This window comes from Doryrhamphus excisus, chromosome 12 (assembly GCF_030265055.1).
Source record: "Doryrhamphus excisus isolate RoL2022-K1 chromosome 12, RoL_Dexc_1.0, whole genome shotgun sequence".
NCBI lineage: Eukaryota > Metazoa > Chordata > Actinopteri > Syngnathiformes > Syngnathidae > Doryrhamphus > Doryrhamphus excisus.
The window spans coordinates 1549178-1572017 of NC_080477.1; the positions used below are offsets into that span (position 1 = coordinate 1549178).

General features: G+C 40.7%; 1 protein-coding gene across 6 annotated transcripts in view; it reads left to right on the forward strand.

The window, feature by feature from the left end:
• Positions 1–22840, forward strand: part of LOC131139611 (BTB/POZ domain-containing protein kctd15) — a 58325-nt gene that overhangs the window by 1192 nt on the left and 34293 nt on the right. Inside the window, exons 2-4 of one of the 6 annotated variants that reach the window (XM_058089362.1) lie at positions 3171–3238; positions 10775–11612; positions 18319–18494. In XM_058089362.1, coding sequence (XP_057945345.1) covers positions 11604–11612; positions 18319–18494 — 185 coding nt within the window. In that variant the 5' untranslated portion in view covers positions 3171–3238; positions 10775–11603. Of the gene's footprint in view, positions 1–3170; positions 3239–10514; positions 11613–11666; positions 11972–17921; positions 18495–22840 lie in introns of those variants that run through there. The other 5 variants (XM_058089364.1, XM_058089365.1, XM_058089363.1 and 2 more) reach the window with 5 other exon arrangements.

Consider the following 22840-nt stretch of genomic DNA (forward strand, 5'->3'; position numbering starts at 1 on the left):
TATGCAACAGCTATAATGAAGTTGAATCTATAAACAAAAGGGACGTATAATGAAGTCTCACAAGCTGCTGCTGGCAAAGCTCTTCTTTAACCTTGAGCTAATGTCTCGACATTTGCCGAGCATTTAGCTTGATGGAGTGACGCTCCGCTGTGCTTAAGCGCAGATATCCCTGCCAGCACTTTTAACAACAACAAGAAGAAGAAGAAAAACAAGATGGCGCAAATGTATTTTAAATGGTAGTGCATATTAAGGCCCCGGGGGGCAAGTATTTGCTAATTGACTCCTACATGTTTACGTGGTAACTGCATTTTCTTTTCTTTCATGTTGACACATCTCAGCATCAAGCAGTGAAGGATGAGAGGATGATGAGGATGATACACCTGCCCTGATGGATGGATGGATGGATGGATGGATGGATGGGAGGAGGAGCTCACAGGCCTCCAAACTTTCAGCCATCATCACTTACCAAATGACAGCGGAGGTGATACCGTGCTGTTAGCGGGCCGCAGGGTGGGCCGTGGGAAAGGCCCGTCTTGAGCTAGGATGGATGGGTCTTCTCTCTGCGGACTAAATTAATACTGGGATTGCTTTTCGAGCTCCCAAGGAGCTAATCAGACAGGAGTTATCTGGAGGGGGCTGAAGGCTAGGCTGGCAGGAGGCGGGGTGCTCCAAGACGACTCTTAGCACTTCATTCCCGAGTTGGACACACAGATGCAGTCAGCCAGTGGATGGATTGGATCCACTGGAGCCCGAGTAAGGTTTCAGAAAGTCCAGTTTTTCGAAGAATTGAAGACAAAGCTGATTTCAATGTGACGTATAGGTCATTGTTTACGCTGGTGGGAAAAGGAAATAATACAATTTGCGTTTATATCTTGTTAAAATTTGACATTTTTGAGAGAATACAGGTAAGAGGAATATTTTGGTACACCCTCTGAATTCCTGAATTTTTCCTGCAGTAATAAAAACTGCCACTAGATGGCACCAGAAGACATAACATAAACCCTTAGATAAGCTGACTTCACTGAACCTCCACAATATGTACCATTCATTCATTTTCTACTGCTTAAACTCACGAGGGTCAAGGGGGTGCTGGAGCCTATCCCAGCTGTCTTCAGGCGAGAGGCGGGGTACACCCTGGACTGGTGGCCAGCCAATCACAGGGCACATATAGACAAACAACCATTCACACTCACATTCATACCTATGGACAATTTGGAGTCGCATTCCAAAAACATGCTAGGTTAATTAGCCACTCCAATTGTACCCCGCCTCTGGGGTCGCCGCTGGGATAGGCTCCAGCACCCCACCAAACCCCACCCCGCAACCCTCGAAAGCATATGCGGTTTCTGACTGGGATAAGCGCCTTTTTTTCTAACTACTGAATGTCTCTATTCAACACACCATGCACACTCGCACATTTAGGCAATTTCCAGTTGCACTTTGCATTTTTTGTCTTTATTTTATTTTGTATTGTATTATGTGTTATTTTAATTGAACAAGGCTGCACAGCGGACGAGTGGTTAGCGCGCAGACCTCACAGCTAGGAGACCAGAGTTCAATTCCACCCTCGGCCATCTCTATGTGGAGTTTGCATGTTCTCCAAGGGGGTGTGTGGGTTTTCTCCGGGTACTCCGGTTTCCTCCCACATTCCAAAAACATGCTAGGTTAATTAGCAGACTCCAAATTGTCCATAGGTATGAATGTGAGTGTGAATGGTTGTTTGTCTATATGTGCCCTGTGATTGGCTGGCCACCAGTCCAGGGTGTACCCCGCCTCTGGGGCCTCTGCTGGGATAGGCTCCGGCACCGCCGCTCCTCGCAACCCTCGTGAGCGGTTTAATAAGCGGTTTCTGACTGGGATAAGCGCCTTGTTTTCAACTACTGAATGTCTTTATTCAACACACCATGCACACTAGCACATTTAGGCACTTTGTATTTTTTGTCTTTATTTTATTGTGTTATGTGTTATTTTAAATGAAGGCTGCACAGCGGATGAGTGGTTAGCGTGCAGGCCACACAGCTAGGAGACCCGAGTTCAATTCCACTTTCGGCCATCTCTGTGTGGAGTTTGCATGTTCATCTTCTCTTCTCTGAGGATAAGCGGTAGAAAATGAATGAATGAATGTTCTGACTTCAAACTCAACTTTTTATGTGGTGAGGTTAGAACTGATGCTTTTGAATTCTGCCTAGCAACAAGTGAGATGACAACGGGATGACATGATCAGGAAACCGAAAGAGCTGCGACACGTTAGCTAAAGTTTGGATCCATTTGAGAAAGATCCATAAGAGGAAGCTGTGTAGTTTCATCGACTAGTTTTCATGCGCCTCGCCGTTTTGGCAGCGTAAAAACACCACAGTGTTCAACTCCAAGCAAAAAACATTGACATGCAAAACTGAAAAAGTGGATTTTCTCCCAGCGGAACTTGGTGGGGGATTACATGTTGTGACCATAAAATGTCATCAGCCAGCAGCCTGGGTCTGGATGTGCTGCACAGAGCACTCTCCTCCAGCCCCAGGCGCTGGCCACACTATAAGCTGGCACCCTCCACCACCCTCTCCCTTTCTTCACCCCCTGCCCGCCTGCCCCCTTTTTTTTTTTTTTTTTTTTTTTTGCACCATCCTGCAGTGACCCTCCCTTTCCTTTTTACACCCAAAACCAGTCCTCCACGTTAAGGCGGCCCCGGGCAGCCTGGGTGTCAGTGCGATGGCCTCGGTGTTGACAAAGCAGAAGACACATCAGACCTCCTCCATGTTAGCGAGTTCACAACAAAAGCACGGGGGGGGGGGTTCGGTTTCGTTCTAGCCCAGGGCCCCGGGGAGAGAGAGAGAGAGAGAGGGGACGGGGGGGTCTAAACCTAAACCCCTACCCCTCCGCCCGCTCTTCAAAACCTTTGCAGACGACATGTGTGTGTTTTTGTCATGACAGCGTCGTGATGGATAAGTGCAAATATAAAGCATAAGTCAAGGTTGCGACTTGATGTCATCATGACACATGCACTCTAATGAGGACTGTGGGTGCTCCGCCCCGAGGCATGCTGAGCGGAGGGGGGGTGTAGGGGGGGGGGGGGGGGGGTGGATGAGCGAATGCTATGTGATGCATAGCCGATGTGATTGGAGAGATGACACTGTTGGTGTTGTTACTGCAAACCAAATATTCTATTTTTTTTTCAGGCGTGATGCTGCTGGGGCGCCGAGACTAAAACTCCGTTCCGAGTGTGGCGACAACATGGCTCATTGTGGTGAGACTGACCTTTTTGTTTGTCAGGTACAGACAGTAACTTATGTTCACTGTAGTTGCAGAGTCCTACCACAGGGTGGCAGCAAATGTACTCATTTAGATATTAGATGTTATTTTTTATGTTGTGTTTTTATGCTGAACTTTTATTCATTTTCTACCGCTTATCCTCACAAGGGTCGGGGGGGGGTGCTGGAGCTTATCCCAGCTGTCTTGGGGCGAGAGGCGGGGTACACCCTGGACTGGTGGCCAGCCAATCACAGGGTACATATAGACAAACAACCATTCACACTCACATACAATTTGGAGTGGCTAATTAACCTAGCATGTTTTTGGAATGTGGGAGGAAACCGGAGTACCCGGAGAAAACCCACGCATGCACGGGGAGAACATGTAAACTGGATTTGAACTCAGGTCTCCTAGCTGTGAGGCCTGCATACTAACCACTCGACCACCGTTCAACCCCACGGTTATCCAAACATTCATTCATTCATTTTCTACCGCTTATCCTCACGAGGGTCGCAGGGGGTGCTGGAGCCTATCCCAGCTGTCTTTGGGTGAGAGGCGGGGTACACCGTGGACTGGTGGCCAGCCAATCACAGGGCACATATAGACAAACAACCATTCACACTCACATTCATACCTATGGACAATTTGGAGTGGCCAATTAACCTAGCATGTTTTTGGAATGTGTTTAGTGTTCTTACGAAGAACACTAAACTCATCACACACTAACTTAACACTCAAAAGGTATAATTATGAAACCAGCTCAACCGAATCATTCATTCATTCATTTTCTACCGCTTATCCTCACGAGGGTCACAGGGGAATGCTGGAGCCTATCCCAGCTGTCTTCAGGCAAGAGAGGCGGGGTACACCCTGGACTGGTGGCCAGCCAATCACAGGGTACATATAGACAAACAACCATTCACACTCACATTCATACCTATGGACAATTTGGAGTGGCTAATTAACCTAGCATGTTTTTGGAATGTGGGAGGAAACCGGAGTACCCGGAGAAAACCCACGCATGCACGGGGGAGAACATGCAAACTCCACACAGAGATGGCCGAGGGTGGAATTGAACCCTAGTCGTCTCGCTGTGAAGTCTGCGCGCTCACCACTAGACCACCGTGCAGCCTCTGCTGAACATGTTTCATATTATTAATAGTTTCATTAATAGTTTATACCACATAAAATGACCTTTAGGTATCCATATGAGGTCAGAAGTCATGTTTTGAATATGATGATTTGTCTTAAATTTAGGCCATAATTATGCCACATATGTTGTCTTGAGGCTGTAATTAATGTGAAACCATAATTATGACGATATGATGCGGAAGAAAAGAAACAAACACCTTCCAAACTATACAATAAATGACGTTCCATCATGGAAACAAAGAAAATGAGGACCCAAAATAGATCCAGTAAATTCTGCATAAACTCTGCATTTTTTTTTCCCCCAGCCGTCGTTAAGCGTTTCAGTCAATCCCATAATACTCTCAGGCTGATGAAGTCGACAGCAGCAGGGTCATTGCACGTCTACCTGCCGCAAATCAGCAACATTCAGAAGAAAATAGACTTTTTAAAGTATATATTTTTATATTTTATGTAATTGCCAACTTGGAGCACTTGAGGGGAATTCTGCTTTTTGCTTGCTGGCTGTTTTTGTGCAAAATAAGCTCCCCTCCAGCCCTCCCCCAAACACACACACACACACACACACACACACTCACACACAACACAGCTCTATTAATAAAAGTGACACCTTGTTACCCCCGCTGCCTGTCGGAGGTTACGAACAATAAGTCCCGCCGCACGCCAACATCAAGCAGAATGTCAAATGTCTGCGAGAGCGACGCAGACGATCTCCACCAGGCACGACTTAAAACTGCAAAATAAGAATAATAAGAAGAAACGCACTTTCTTCGTGTTTCCTTCCAACTTTCACCACATGGCTGGAGGGGAGCGCTCGTCTGATGGCAAAATATTTTGGATAATACTCCTGTTTAAAGGGCCCGTGTTACTGTGGTTTACACAACTGGAATTCAGACCGTTTCCTGTGTCTGTAGCTTTAAATGCTAATGAGCTGCGTTTATGCACTTTCCCAGTGCTAACATTGTACTCACATTAGCTTATTTGAAGAAAATTTGAAAAAATGGAAGGAAGTAGGGGGCATCTTTGATACATAAACCAATCCAATGGAGGTCGATATTTGGAGAAAACTTGAGTACAACGTTAGCACTGGAAAAGTGGACAAACGCAGCTCATTAGCATTTAAAGCTACAGACACAGGAAACGGTCTAAATTCATTCATTCATTATCTATCTTTTCCTCACAAGGGTCGCGGGGGGTGCTGGAGCCCATCCCAGCAGTCTTGGGGCAAGAGGCGGGGTACACCCTGGACTGGTCAATCGCCAGCCAATCACAGGGCACATATAGACAAACAACCATTCACACTCACATTCATACCTATGGACAATTTGGGGTCGCTAATTAACCTAGAATGTTTTTGGAATGTGTTATTGTTCTCACAAAGAACACTAAACTCATCACACACCAACCTAACACTCAAAAGGTATAATTATGAAACCAGCTCAACCGAATCATTCATTCATTTATTCATTTTCTACTGCTTATTCTCACGAGAGTCACGGGGGTGCTGGAGCCTATCCCAGCTGTCTTAGGGCGAGAGGCGGGGTACACCCTGGACTGGTGGCCAGCCAATCACAGGGCACATATAGACAAACAACCATTCACACTCACATTCATACCTATGGACAATTTGGAGTCACCAATTAACCTAGCGTGTTTTTGGAATGTGTTAGTGTTCTTACAAAGAACACTAAACTCATCACACACCAACTTAACACTCAAAAGGTATAATTATGAAACCAGCTCAACCGAATCATTCATTCATTTTCTACTGCTTATTCTCACAAGGGTCGCGGGGGAGCTGGAGCCTATCCCAGCTGTCTTGGGGTGAAAGGTGGGGTACACCCTGGACTGGTGGCCAGCCAATCACAGGGCACATATAGACAAACAACCATTCACACTCACATTCATACCTATGGACAATTTGGAGTCGCCAATTAACCTAGAATGTTTTTGGAATGTGTTAGTGTTCTTACAAAGAACACTAAACTCATCACACACCAACTTAACACTCAAAAGGTATAAAAGTTATAATTATGATCCATTGTGTGTTGCATAAAGGTAAGTTAAAAATGTGAATGGCATGATATCAAAAGTATGTTTTTTGAGGAATACCTGGAATATGAAATGATAACAATTTCTCATTACAAATATATTTTAAGAAAACAACCTGACCGGGTCATTTTTGACCCACTTATGGAAGGTTGGGGTAGTAACACAAAAACAAAAATTTCTTAAAATTTATAAAAGATAAGTAAAAAATGTGAATGGCATGATATCAAAAACATGTTTTTTGAGGAATATCTGGAATATGAAATGATAAAAAAATTTAATTACAAAGATATTTCAAGAAAACAACCTGACCGGGTCATTTTTGACCCACTTATGAAAGGTCAGGGTACTAACACAAAAACAAAAATTTCTTAAAATTTATAAAAGATAAGTAAAAAATGTGAATGGCATGATATCAAAAACATGTTTTTTGAGGAATACCTGGAATATGAAATGATAAAAAAATTTCATTACAAAGATATTTCAAGAAAACAACCTGACCGGGTCATTTTTGACCCACTTATGAAAGGTCGGGGTACTAACACAAAAACAAAAATTTCTTAAAATTTATAAAAGATAAGTAAAAAATGTGAATGGCATGATATCAAAAACATGTTTTTTGAGGAATACCTGGAATATGAAATGATGAAAAATTTTCATTACAAAGATATTTCAAGAAAACAACCTGACCGGGTCATTTTTGACCCACTTATGGAAGATTGAGGTACTAACACAAAAACAAAAATTTCTTAAAATCTATAAAAGATAAGTTAAAAATATGAATGGCATGATATCAAAAACATGTTTTTTGAGGAATACCTGGAATATGAAATGATAAAAAAATTTCATTACAAAGATATTTCAAGAAAACAACCTGACCGGGTCATTTTTGACCCACTTATGCATCTAAGGGTTAAGACTGTGCATTGCAAGGTTAACACAACTTTAATTAATATTCAGGCAAATTGCACGTGGAACAGAAAGCTGCATTTTTGTATAAAATGGAAACCAATTCAACGCCATTGAGGATTCATGCTGCTGTGTTCTCTTTTATATTGTTAAATGTAAAAAAAGGCCGATAAAGTCGACTTTTGCAGAGTGGTAAACATGGTTGGTTCTCCAGCAGCTATAAATCTTTCCAGCGATCTTCATGCGCTAACAAGGACGGGAGACACATTGTCTTCCTTTTAGTGTTTCTGGAGGCCACATTAACAGCACCTGCCTTTGGGCCCCCCAGGCAAAGATATTATTCTTGTATAAGGGCCATGCATTAATTCGCTGGCTTCATTAAAGCTTGAAGGAGGCTTTGAAAAGCGTTGCACCTAAAAAAAAAAAAAATAAAAAACATACACGGCAAATGTGAAATACTGCAGAATGCTCCTGTTAAAGACTTATCAATAATGTGATTGGTACTTTGGCGTACCTTTGGGCAACTCTTTGGCCTTCTGCACACAAGCCCTCCACATGACCTAGTTCTTCTCCTTCTCCTTCACGTTGACACCGCGCAGCTAAAATCCATAAATTAAGGAAATTAACTGATGGGGCCCCCGAGCCACTTTGTAAGCTATTTAAATCTTTAAATTTACAACATCCCTGCATCGGCCTGCGACATGTAATTGAACTAACTCCGGGCTTGTTTCCTTTTAATGAGAAAAAAAAAAAAAAATCCCCCCCCTCCATCCCTTTAGTTTGTACCTCTGGAAACAACAAATCTGTGCCAGAGGGGTGGATGCGGGGGTTGGTGGGCCGCACTGGAGTCTAATTACCGAGACTTGGCCCGCTTGGAGGAGATTGGAGATGCATTCCCACACTTGCACCAGTCCTGCTGTCAAAGAGCCCCCCCATTCCCCCATATGTATACCCAGTGAATTATATCGATACCCATGATGGGCGGGGCTTTGTTTGTTTACAACGTCCTTAACAACAAAGTTCCATGAAGAAGCATCACATGCTTACACTTAAGCAGTTCAACTTCTTTGAAAAGAAGTAGGAGGAAGCGGAACTTATTTAATCGTACCCCTCCGCCGTCTTCCAACAATCACTGGTCGTTTGTTCACTTCCTTTTTTCGTGGTTCCCTGATAATGACTTTCTAAGTACAGCTTTTATCATTATTAGAGCCCTGTCGACATGCAACTAGCACCCCTATAGTCACTTTGTCGGCAACACATTGCCCAGCTGTAATGCACAGGCCATGGCAGGGGTGAGTAAACTTATATTTGATACAATATACTGCGTATTTTTGATACATTTCATTGAATTATTTGTTTTATTTCATCCGTGAAAATGAGAAAAAAAATATGCTGTGTGTGCTTTTGTCCGTCTTTTCAGAACCACTTGAAACACAAGACCATGTCAAATAATAAAACTGATTTTTTTTTAATTTTTTTAACTGACTTTTAACATAATTTTGACTTTATTATCTCACAATTTTGACTTTTTATCTCATAATTACGACTTAATTGTGGGATTTTTTTTCCATAAAGGTCAAACTGTTGCTTCCACTAAAAGCTTTATAGTGTTGCTCGGGTTTCTTTCTTAGCTAAAAAGGCTTTGCAAGGGTGATAAATCACATTGTTTTGATAATTTCTTGACTTTTTGGTCTACCATTTCATATTCATAAACAGTATTTTAAGTCTAAATTGTGATTCTTTTGCATGAGATGACATGAAAAGCAGAATGGAGGTTAAATGTGTGCCCAATGGCGTCATTAGGCCTACATCGTTAGGCTTCAGGCCCCCTAAAAAATGTTTTTTTTTTATGTAAACCCCCCTAAATAATTTTATATATTTTTATTGATTTTTTAAAATATTTTACAGATTTTTTTTACAAAAAAAATATCTGACAAATTTCATATAATAGGACAAAAGCAGGCTAATAAGCAAGCCCATAAGCAGGCTAATACTAGCCTACTAGTAGTAATAACCAGGACTAAAATTATTATATTATTATTATATTATAATTATTATATAAAAATATTGATTTTTTTTTGTTCACAAAAAATCTCTGACAAATTTCATATAATAGGGCAAAAGCAGGCTAATAAGATTTTAGGGGTTTTAGGGCTGAATTCCCTCTAAAATGTTCTTAAGCCCCCCTAAATAATTTTATATTTTTTATAGATTTTTGAAATTTATTTATTGATTTTTTTTTTGTTACCAAAAGAATCTCTGATAAATTTCCTATAATAGGGCAAAGCAGGCTAATAAGATTTTAGATGTTAGGGCTGAATTTCCCCTAAAATGTTCTTAAGCCCCCCCTAAATAATTTTGATATTTTTATTGATTTTTTTTTAAACAAAAAAAAAATGAAACCGACCACACTTCCTCTCATTTTCACTGTATCGCTTATAAATACTATCAGTGGCGTCAGGGCTTCAGCATTTTTCAACATTTTAGGGGGGCTTCAGATCCCCCTAAATAATTTGATATTTTTTTTATAGATTTTTGAAATTTATTTATTGATTTTTTTTTTTACCAAAATAATCTCTGACAAAATTAGCAGGCTAATAAGCAAGCCAATAAGGCTAATACTAGCCTACTAGTAATAATAACCAGGACTAAAATTACTATATTATTATTATTATAATTATTATAATTATTATATAAAAATATTGAGTATCTCTAATAAATCTGTCCAAAAGTGGGAAAGTTATATCCCGGTTCTTTATCCTTATTTTTTTTTGGTTTTGTTTTGTTTTTTTGAATATCTACTATATTCATTCAAATCCTGTGCATCTCCAGGGGGGTTACGCCCCCCCCCCCCCCCGTCCTCAGAACCTAGTGACGCCCCTGTGTGTGCCACTCACTCCCTACTGACAAACTTTATGGCTACTTTTTAGCGACTTATAAAAGATGAAGTACCAAATTCGTCCACTGGTGGGCGCCAAAGGTCAAGAAACGTCCACCGGTATTGCTGGTACGGAGTAATTGCTGGGCTCAATGCTGCATCAATTATTCACAGTTATTTACACCCCATCCCGACCAATAAACAAACATGAAAATAAATAAATAATGTACTGCGTAATTAAGAGCACCTTAATTTTTTTTTTTTTTTTTTTAGGGACCACAAAAAAAAACACTTTGACTTCTTATTGTCTTTTAAAGCATAAATACACACACATAGTGAAAGGCAACACAACAATAATCAGCTTTGTGAATCCTATTTTGTAAAAGTCTGGAGGCTGTCTTTTTTCATTTGAGCATGAGTGAAGTGTGTGTGTGTGTCAGTGTGTGTGTGTGTGTGTGTGTGTGTGTGTGTGTGTGAGTGTGTGTTTTGGCCAGATATCTCCATCTAAGCCCTGCGCTATAATTGAAATGGCGCATTTGGCTGCAGGCAGGTTGTGAGGGCTGCTTGCCGCTGCGGCGTGCATGCACGTCGGTGGACGTCATTTGATTTGAATGGCCTGCGGGAAGTGTGCCCTTGCAACAGCACCATCATCATCATCATCATCATCATCATCATCGTCGTCGTCGTCAGCCACTCCAGACATTGAAGCAAAGAGCAGGAAGAAGGAAAGAAGTACTAGGAGGACTATATTGCTGGGAGTTTTTTTTTTTAATATTTATCAACAAGTTTCTATTGGACTCATTTTGGATTCCTTTTACCTGCAACACACCGGAAGGACTCTTACCATAAAGATCATCTTTGTTGCTGAGATAAGCCGCTCTGGACTTCAACTTTTGCGTAAAAAGGAACATTTGGAGGAAAAAACACACAGATATATATATATATATATATATATATATAAGATATCTGTACAGGCATCGTTTGGAGAATAAGAGGAGGAGAAGGAGGGAGGAGATGCAAAGAGAGGAGGAGAGGGTGGGGGGGATATGAAGGCTTTCTTCCTTGAGAAAATTGCCTTGGCGGGAGAGTGGAGTTGAGTTAATTGTAGCCTAATCCCCGGCCCAGAGGCGCTTGGGCAGCCCGGAGCCAGATTCTTCTTCTTCTTTTTTTCTTCTTCTTCTTTTTATTTAGAGACGGGATTATTGGGTTTCTTCTCCGAAACAAAAAACCACAGGAACACTTTCATTTTAGCAGGAAAAAAAGAAGAAAAAAGAGGAATAAAAGCGAAGTAGCGCGCAATTTTACGCGCGTCCAAAGCCGGAGCAGAGGAGAAAAGGGGGAAGGAAGCAAGGAAAGGAAGGAGATCATTACATCTATGTTCAAGGTAAGCAAGGACGCCTCCTTTGCGCTTCTTTTTACCCCCCCGCTTGCCTGCTTTGCTGAGAGAACAGCAGCCGTGAGAGCATCACACTTTTTTTTTTAAAGGAGGGGGGACGTGTGCGTACGCGTATTTGTGTGTGTGCGTTTTCAAGCAGTTTTGTGCATGATCCGAGTGGACCGTTTGTGTATTATCGTCCTCCCCCCCTTCCAGGACGGTAGTTGAACGCCCGCAAGCAAACATTTGAAGCATTTTTCTGCTGTTTTTCTTCTTCATTGTTATTTATTTTTATTTTTTTTTTGCAACGCGAGGAGGCAAGACCACAAGGATTCCCATCTTTGGACTCCCTTACCATGTTTGAAACGGTAAATGCTAAATACAGTTTTTTGAAATCGATTACAAGTGTTTTAGAAGCAGACCCTTTTTTTACGCGTGGAAAAAAATGTCACAGCAAGCTGAAATAAGACGCCATGTTGGGTATTTTTTTTTTTTTTTCTGCATGTATATGCCGCACCACGGTGCTTTAAATTCTGCAGTGTTGGCAGTCATTCGGACTTTGTAGTACCGGTCTGGGTTTTCTTCTAAAGATACTCGCTTGTTTGTTCCAGAAAGGGGACGACCTGAGTTCTGAGACCCCTCAAAACTTCCCAAGTCCCCTTCCCTTTCCATGTGTAATGTAATCCCATCCACATGTAATCGTATTAGAGGAACATGATACTTGAAGTGTGTGTGTGTGTGTGTGGGGGGGGGGGGGGGGGGGGGGGGCTTCATTCCCACCACCACTGGGAATGAAAAAAAAAACATACTATAGTATAATAGCAATATTCAATATACCTGTTTGTAAGCATGCATTCTTGAAGCATGCACTTCAAGGATCCCAACATTTCACTTTCACTTTCAAATTGATGCAATCTACTGGGCTGCCAATACACCAGCCTCCTTTTCCATCACCCTGCATGGTCCACCTTGCAGCCTCCGGCGCCGCAAATGACTCCCTGCAACTTTATTACACATTTTGATTGACATTACAAAAAGGCAGCCATAATAGACGCGTTATTGACTATCGATAAACTCTTGTTACGTTGTTGCTAACTGTTGCATTTCTGTCACCCGAAACGGAAGATTGTTTTGTTTTTTCGGTTGACATAGTAGCTTCTGGCAGTAATAGCGGTATAGTAAAGATGATCGGTCGTGGAAAAAGCAGCCATAATAGACGCGTTATTGACTATCGATAAACTCTTGTTACGTTGTTGCTAACTGTTGCATTTCTGTCACCCGAAACAGAAGATTGTTTTGTTTTTTGGGTTGACATATTAGCTTCTGGTAGTAATAGCGGTATAGTTAAAATAATCGGGCGCGGAAAAGGCAGCCATAATAGACGCGTTATTGACCATCAATAAACTGTTGTTACGTTGTTGCTAACTGTTGCATTTCTGTCACCCGAAACAGAAGATTGTTTTTTTTTTTGGGTTGACATATTAGCTTCTGGTAGTAATAGCGGTATAGTTAAGATAATCGAGCGTGGAAAAGGCAGCCATAATAGACGCGTTATTGACTATCGATAAACTCTTGTTACGTTGTTGCTAACTGTTGCATTTCTGTCACCCGAAACAGAAGATTGTTTTGTTTTTTGGGTTGACATATTAGCTTCTGGTAGTAATAGCGATATAGTATAGATGATCGGGCGTGGAAAAGGCAACCATAATAGACGCGTTATTGACTATCGATAAATTCTTGTTACGTTGTTGCTAACTGTTGCATTTCTGTCACCCGAAACAGAAGATTGTTTTGTTTTTGCGTAGACATATTAGCTTCTGGCAGTGATAGCGGTATAGTAAAGATGATCGGGCCGGCGGAAAGTCGCGGAAAAGGCAGCCATAATAGACGCGTTATTGACTATCGATAAACTCTTGTTACGTTGTTGCTAACTGTTGCATTTCTGTCACCCAAAACAGAAGATTGTTTTGTTTTTGCGTAAACATTTTAGCTTCTGGCAGTAATAGCGATATAGTTAAGATAATCGGGCCGACTGGAAAGTCGCGGAAAAGGCAGCCATAATAGACGCGTTATTGACTATCGATAAACTCTTGTTACGTTGTTGCTAACTGTTGCATTTCTGTCACCCGAAACAGAAGATTGTTTTGTTTTTTGGGTTGACATATTAGCTTCTGGTAGTAATAGCGGTATAGTTAAAATAATCGGGCGCGGAAAAGGCAGCCATAATAGACGCGTTATTGACCATCAATAAACTGTTGTTACGTTGTTGCTAACTGTTGCATTTCTGTCACCCGAAACAGAAGATTGTTTTTTTTTTTGGGTTGACATATTAGCTTCTGGTAGTAATAGCGGTATAGTTAAGATAATCGAGCGTGGAAAAGGCAGCCATAATAGACGCGTTATTGACCATCGATAAACTCTTGTTACGTTGTTGCTAGCTGTTGCATTTCTGTCACCCGAAACAGAATATTGTTTTGTTTTTTGCATAGACATATTAGCTTCTGACAGTAATAGTAGTATAGTAAAGATGATCGGGCGCGGAAAAAGCAGCCATAATAGACGCGTTATTGACTATCGATAAACTGTTGTTACGTTGTTGCTAACTGTTGCATTTCTGTCACCCGAAACAGAAGATTGTTTTGTTTTTTGGGTTGACATATTAGCTTCTGGTAGTAATAGCGATATAGTATAGATGATCGGGCGTGGAAAAGGCAACCATAATAGACGCGTTATTGACTATCGATAAATTCTTGTTACGTTGTTGCTAACTGTTGCATTTCTGTCACCCAAAACAGAAGATTGTTTTGTTTTTGCGTAGACATTTTAGCTTCTGGCAGTAATAGCGATATAGTTAAGATAATCGGGCCGACTGGAAAGTCGCGGAAAAGGCAGCCATAATAGACGCGTTATTGACCATCGATAAACTCTTGTTACGTTGTTGCTAACTGTTGCATTTCTGTCACCCGAAACAGAAGATTGTTTTTTTTTGGGTTGACATATTAGCATCTGGCAGTAATAGCGGTATAGTAAAGATGATCGGGCACGGAAAAGGCAGCCATAATGGACGCGTTATTGACTATCGATAAACTCTTGTTACGTTGTTGCTAACTGTTGCATTTCTGTCACCCGAAACAGAAGATTGTTTTGTTTTTGCGTAGACATATTAGCTTCTGGCAGTAATAGCGGTATAGTAAAGATAATCTGGCCGACTGGAAAGTCGCGGAAAAGGCAGCCATAATAGACGCGTTATTGACTATCGATAAACTTTTGTTACGTTGTTGCTAACTGTTGCATTTCTGTCACCCGAAACAGAAGATTGTTTTGTTTTTTGGTTTGACATATTAGCTTCTGGTAGTAATAGCGATATAGCTAAGATAATCGGGCCGGCGGAAAGTCGTGGAAAAGGCACCCATAATAGACGCGTTATTGACCATCGATAAACTCTTGTTACCTTGTTGCTAACTGTTGCATTTCTGTCACCCGAAACGGAAGATTGTTTTGTTTTTGCGTAGACATATTAGCATCTGGCAGTAATAGCGGTATAGTTAAGATAATCGGGCGCGGAAAAGGCAGCCATAATAGACGCGTTATTGACCATCAATAAACTGTTGTTACGTTGTTGCTAGTTGTTGCATTTCTGTCACCGAAACAGAAGATTGTTTTGTTTTTTCGGTTGACATATTAGCTTCTGGCAGTAATAGCGGTATAGTAAAGATAATCGGTCCGGCAGCCATAATAGACGCGTTATTGACTATCGATAAACTCTTGTTACGTTGTTGCTAACTGTTGCATTTCTGTCACCCGAAACAGAAGATTGTTTTGTTTTTGCGTAGACATATTAGCTCCTGGCAGTAATAGCGGTATAGTTAAGATGATCGGGCCGGCTGGAAAGTCGCGGAAAAGGCAGCCATAATAGACGCATTATTGACTATCGATAAACTCTTGTTACGTTGTTGCTAACTGTTGCCTTTCTGTCACCCGAAACAGAAGATTGTTTTGTTTTTTGGGTTGACATATTAGCTTCTGGTAGTAATAGCGGTATAGTAAAGATGATCGGGCGCGGAAAAGGCAGCCATAATAGACGCGTTATTGACTATCGATAAACTCTTGTTACGTTGTTGCTAACTGCTAACGTTGTTGCCTCTGGCGCCGCAAATGACTCTACAACTTTATTAGACATTTTGATTGACATTACAAAAAGGCAGCCATAATAGACGCGTTATTGACTATCGATAAAGTCTTGTTACGTTGTTGCTAACTGTTGCATTTCTGTCACCCGAAACCGAAGATTGTTTTGTTTTTTGGGGAGACATATTAGCTTCTGGCAGTAATAGCGGTATAGTTAAGATAATCGGGCCGGCTAGAAAGACGCGGAAAAGGCAGCCATAATAGACGCGTTATTGACCATCGATAAACTGTTGTTACGTTGTTGCTAACTGCTAACGTTGTTGCCTCTGGCGCCGCAAATGACTCTACAACTTTATTAGACATTTTGATTGACATTAGAAAAGGCACCCATAATAGACGCGTTATTGACCATCGATAAACTCTTGTTACGTTGTTGCTAACTGTTGCATTTCTGTCACCCGAAAAAGAAGATTGTTTTGTTTTTGCGTAGACATATTAGCTTCTGGCAGTAATAGCGGTATAATAAAGATGATCGTGCGCGGAAAAGGCAGCCATAATAGACGCGTTATTGAACATCGATAAACTATTTTTATGTTGTTGCTAACTGTTGCATTTCTGTCACCCGAAACAGAAGATTGTTTTGTTTTTGCGTAGACATATTAGCTTCTGGCAGTAATAGCGGTATAGTAAAGATGATCGGGCGCGGAAAAGGCAGCCATAATAGACGCGTTATTGACCATCGATAAACTCTTGTTACGTTGTTGCTAACTGCTAACATTGTTGCCTCTGGCGCCGCAAATGACTCTACAACTTTATTAGACATTTTGATTGACATTAGAAAAGGCAGCCATAATAGACGTGTTATTGACTATCGATAAACTTTTGTTACGTTGTTGCTAACTGTTACATTTCTGTCACCCGAAACAGAAGATTGTTTTGTTTTTTGGTTTGACATATTAGCTTCTGGTAGTAATAGCGATATAGTTAAGATAATCGGGCCGGCGGAAAGTCGCGGAAAAGGCACCCATAATAGACGCGTTATTGACTATCGATAAACTCTTGTTACGTTGTTGCTAACTGTTGCATTTCTGTCACCCGAAACAGAAGATTGTTTTGTTTTTTGGTTTGACATATTAGCTTCTGGTAGTAATAGCGATATTGTTAAGATAATCGGGCCGGCGGAAAGTCGCGGAAAAGGCAGCCATAATAGACACGTTATTGACCATCGATAAACTGTTGTTACGTTGTTGCTAACTGCTAACGTTGTTGCCTCTGGCGCCGCAGATGACTCTACAACTTTATTAGACATTTTGATTGACATTAGAAAAGGCAGCCATAATAGACGCGTTATTGACCATCGATAAACTCTTGTTACGTTGTTGCTAACTGTTGCATTTCTGTCACCCGAAACAGATGATTGTTTTGTTTTTGCGTAGACATATTAGCTTCTGGCAGTAATAGCGGTATAATAAAGATGATCGGGCGTGGAAAAGGCAACCAAAATAGACGCGTTATTGACGATCGATAAACTCTTGTTACGTTGTTGCTAACTATTGCATTTCTGTCACCCGAAACCGAAGATTGTTTTGTTTTTTGGGTTGACATATTAGCTTCTGGTAGTAATAGCGGTATAGTAAAGATGATCGTGTGCGGAAAAGGCAGCCATAATAGACGCGTTATTGACTATCGATAAACTCTTGTTACGTTGTTGCTAACTGTTGCATTTCTGTCACCCGAAACAGAAGATTGTTTTGTTTTTGCGTAGCCATATTAGCTTCTGGTACTAATAGCGGTATAGTAAAAATGATGGAAAGTCGTTTCCACTCGAGCAGTTCTAAGGCCATAGTCCCTAATTGGCAATAGGGGACCATATTTGGTTCCCTGAAGTTGAGCGCAAATAGCCACACTCACTATTTAGCAGCGGAACCATGTAATGTCTCCCCGAAACCGGCAAGAAGAGGCCATAATGGGGGAAATTATGGAAAATGACATGTTATTTGTGTATATATGTTATTTATAGTTATGTTATTTATATGGAGGTTTTATGTAGTTTTTCCCTTCTAGTCGACATGTACAGGTAAACAGACACTTCCATATCCACTTTATGACAGTTTTTTTCTTCTACGGCGGGGGGGGGGGGGCTTGGTGGTCTCCCGCGGTGTCCCTCCCTCCCAGATTGGTTCCCGGTGTGTCTGGGTGCATCACATCTCCCCCATAATGCGACCTTTAATTAGAATATTGCAGCAGCAGTTTGTTTTATTCCCCTAGAGGCTGACACCTTGCATCCCCTCCCTCTTTCTCTCTCTCTTGTCTATCTGTCTGTCTCTCTCTCTAATAAGCATCCTCCTCCTATCCTCGCCTCCGGTGCTGAGCCGAAAGATGCAAACATACTTAATTAGAGCCGCCGCGGTATAGGAAGACGCAGGGAAGCGACCGCGCAGTCATGGAAGCGATCTGATAGCGATCAGGAAGGAATATCGTGTGGTTGTTACTCATCCGTCCTCCTCTTTATTTTCCTCATCATCCTCCTCCTCCTCCTTCTCCTACTTCTCCTCCTCCCATGGCTTTTTTGTACACTTGCTTCCAGGAGGGGCGAAGCATGTCACGGCTCTCTCTGACCCGGTCCCCGGTCTCCCCCCTGGCCGCCCAGGGCATCCCTCTGCCGGCTCAGCTCACCAAAGCCAACGCGCCCGTGCACATCGACGTGGGCGGACACATGTACACCAGCAGCCTGGCCACCCTCACCAAGTACCCCGACTCAAGGTAAGGAAACTTTGGATTGTCTTGGTGGGTCCCCCCCGTAAAACAATGTAGCACATTTGGTTGGCAACTCTGTCCAAATGCTTGTGGTCAACTTTTTGAGGGCAGCAACTTCGCCTTGAATGGGTGCTGCTGCATTTTTAAAAAATTACCTGCGTCTTGTGTATATAATTGATTTATATTCTTATTCTTATTTTTTTAATGTTTTTGGTTTGCTGGATAACAGTAGGAAATTACATCAACGACAGTTTTAATTATAACTCTGCAGTTTTTTAATTTTTTTTCAGTATGCGTTCGTTTAAAAAATATTTTATCTGTGAAGTATGTTGTGGAAAAACGAGCAAAATTATTTAACTTTGAAGATTAATTGATTGATCTACAAAGATAATGATGCTGGGCTGTCAAAGAGGTATTCATTTGACAATGTCGTTATATTTCGTCGTCGTGTTTTTATCCATAAAGTGGCATCTAGTGTCACTAAAAGCGTCAACAGAACTAATAAACATAATTTGAGTCGATATAAGTCGATATAACATAAAGTTGTTACTATATCATGATTCCGTTTCAACAAACAGCTTTATTCCCCGCAAAAAAAAAATATATATAAATGTAAGCACCCACCCACCCTCCTCATCCCACCCCCTCCCCACTTCCCCTTCATACAGTCTTCAGTGTCAGCCGTCAAAGTCCCTCGTGGGCCAAGGTAAACACACACGCCAGGTTGTTAGAAAATGTGCCAAATTGGCTACAGGAAACAATCCTCCTAATCCCCTGCTAATAAAAGGCTTGATGCTCGCACAGTCCGCTGACAGGAAATCCCCGACAGCTCTCCTTTTTTATGTTAAAACCCCAAAAAAATAAAAGCTCACCTCGGACACGGATTGCTGATTGTTTTTGTCACTTACACTCCGGCGTCGTGTTTGTACAAGTACAATAGGACGTTTGTGGTTGATTACTCGACTAATTAGCAGGCGATTTTATGTTTTATTATTGTTTTATGTTGTAACATACATTTTTGCTGGTAATTTTATTCTAACCATTATTACGCGGAACACGGAAAAGCATATGAAAACGCTAATTTTTTTCCATCCTGGGGAACCTCACTCCATTCACTCAACAAAAATGTTGCATTTAAGGTCCAAACGGTCCTGCTTTAAACCTTTAAACCTTTAAATCCTGGTCTTTAATCATGATTAACTAAATGACTAAAGTCATTGGAGCGGCTACTTGTTAGCGCCACGTTTCCACGTCCTTGGTAGTTTATTTAGGCTGATTGGCCGCAAATTACTACATGGTCCCTCCTGTTCAGGGGTGGGGCAAATATTTTGGCTCCTGGGCCGCATTGAGTTAACAAAACTGTCCGGGGGGGCAGAAGATATATTTTATTCTAATAATTTTCTATGGATTATTTGTCCAATTTTATCTGTAAAAGTATTATATTATCAGCTGTATGTTCTTAGGTCCCTTTTTTAAACATCAGACCACATTAAACTATGTCATTTAATTTGACAGTTTTTTTTTGTTTTTTGTTTTTTTACTAAATAAGACATCCGACTTGCAAGTCATGTTGCCAGTTTGGATGTTAAAAGTTGAAATACTTAGAGAGAAACTGGCGGGCCGGATTCAAATGCTTGGTGGGCTGCATGTGGCCCCCGGGCCGTAGTGTTGGAACACATGGTTTGTTTGGAACGTTAGATGAGTCAAAATTCCACATGGCAAAACGTAAGAAGACAAAAGTCCTGACATTTTTCTCTATTCTTTTTGTTAAAGAAGAAGAAGAAGAATCACCTCGTACTTTGGTACGTGACATAATTAATTAATAAATAAATAAATGCATGAATGAATGGATGAATGAATGAATAAATAAATAAATAAATGTAATTTTATTTAATTTTATTTAATTTTATTTAATTTTATTTCATTTTATTTCATTTTATTTCATTTTATTTCATTTTATTTCATTTTATTCAATTTTTTTAAACTTCAATTATATTAGGAAAGCAGGAAGTGAACAAATGCAACAGTTACTGATTGTAAAAGTACCAGATGGAGGGGTAGGATTTAATAAGCTTTGTGGAACTGTGAAATGAAAATAAATAAAAATTATTTTATTTTATTTTTAAACTTCAATTATATTAGGAAAGCAGGAAGTGAACAAATGCAACAGTTACTGATTGTAAAAGTACCAGATGGAGGGGTAGGATTTAATAAGCTTTGTAGAACTGTGAACTGAAAATAAATAAAAAGTATTTTATTTTATTTTATTTTATTTTATTTTATTTTATTTTATTTTATTTTATTTTATTTTATTTTATTTTATTTTAAAACTTCAATTATATTAGGAAAGCAGGAAGTGAACAAATGTAACAGTTACTGATTGTAAAAGTACCAGATGGAGGGGTAGGATTTAATAAGCTTTGCTTCTTCCTACTCCTTTTGGACATGTGGAACTGGGAACTGATTATGGGATGCACTCAATTGGAATCTGATGCATGTTCAAATGAAATTAAACCATTACCATTACCATTACCATTACCATTACCATTACCATTACCATTACCAAATGAGAAAAGTCAACTGAGAAGTACAAAGCAATGAAATAACAGCACACAAGATCCGTACATCAGTATAAAAAGTACCCAATGAATATCAGAGTACATACAGTATGCAGTGGGAAAGGAGCAGCAACAGTGTATAAGTACTGTAACTCTACAAGCGTGTTGTTGGTGTAGTAGTTCAATGCTATTATTATTATATTATTATTTGTACTGAAAATGAGATCAGCCATATTTTCAATGTATATTTGATTGAATTGATTCTATTGTTTCTTGTGATATCGCCCCCTACTGGCCTGGCATGCTTATTACACGGAGACTTTCACAACTTTTCCAAGTTTTATGTGAAACTTTGGAGTGTTTTTGTTGCGTAAACATACTTTAAGTGTTTTTTTTTCAGTGTTGGTAGTTTTTTTTTTTTTTTTCAGAACCGTGAGATGTTCCAAAAATGTTTTTGATGGGCAACAGAACACACAAACACACATAAAGTCACGTCAGAGCACCGTGATGCTACGCTAGGAAGGGGCGAAGATGCAAGTGTTGAGTTCTTCTTCCCCGTCTCTCTCTCTCTCTCTCTCTCTCTCTCTCTCTCTCTTTTCTTCACACATTCTCTCAGCTCGCTCGCTCGCTCGACCCGTCTCTTTCTGTTTCTTTCTCACCCGGGATCACGCACACACGCATACGCTCACTGTTGTCTCTCGCTTTTCCCAGCCTCCTCAGAGCACACTTGGCCTGGGGGCCCTACTTTCCGCTGGAGCCAGTGGAAGGCGGGAGTGGCGCCCCCCCAACTCCCCCTCAACCACCCACCCTCCGCTTTTCCACCCCTCCCTTTGTGTGAATTAGTATAATGGCTGACAGCAGAAAGCAAAACAATTACACTGTGGCGGGGGAGTCAGTGGAAGGCCGCGCACGTCCGGTCGCAGTCCAGAAACCGCACGAGAACGGGGGTGGGGGTGCGTGAGCGACTAAAAGAGCATCGTTAAAGAGCTTGAAGTCGATGATGACTTTTAATAGATGGCTTGCTAAATAATGCAACGTGCCAAGAGAAAGTTAGTCTAGTAACTAATGTGCGGCTCTCCGTCTTCCTCAGCGAGCGCCATATTAAGGGACAGTAGCCATGAAAAATTCATGCGCACTCTGTGGAGCTTTCACTTGAACAGAAGCTGGGGAAATTAAAGGGGCAAATGGTGCACAGACCAGGGGGACTATTTTGATAGGAGTACTTTTTTTCTCCCGGTAGAAGAATCGCAAAATTGTTTTTGCGTCATTTTAAGTGGGGGGCTTTGGTGGTCTTTTTTTTTTTTTTTTTAACACACAGAGAGTATCATCTTTCAGTTGTGGTCCACTTCCTGCCAAATAGCGGGGCACTCAATTTGAATCAACCTGACCAACACGTATTGAACAATTGTACGCCTCCAGCTTGATGAGAACAATCTGTTCCCGGTACGCTTTAGTCCCTTTAGGCCAGGGGTGGGCAAACTTTTTGACTCGCGGGCCGCATTGATATGACAAAATTTACAGGGGGGGAGGGGGGGGGGGGCAGACTATATATATTTTACACGTAACAGTCCACCTGGTATTATTGTATCTGTAAAATTGTCATGCAATCTGCTATTATTATTTATTATTTTATATTTATATTTAAATATTTTAAAAATAATAAAATAATATAATAATTACAATAAAATTAAAATAATAATAATTATATTATTATTATGTAAAATATGCAAATATAACAATAATATTATATATAATCAATATAATAATTAGAATTAATATAATAATTATAATAAT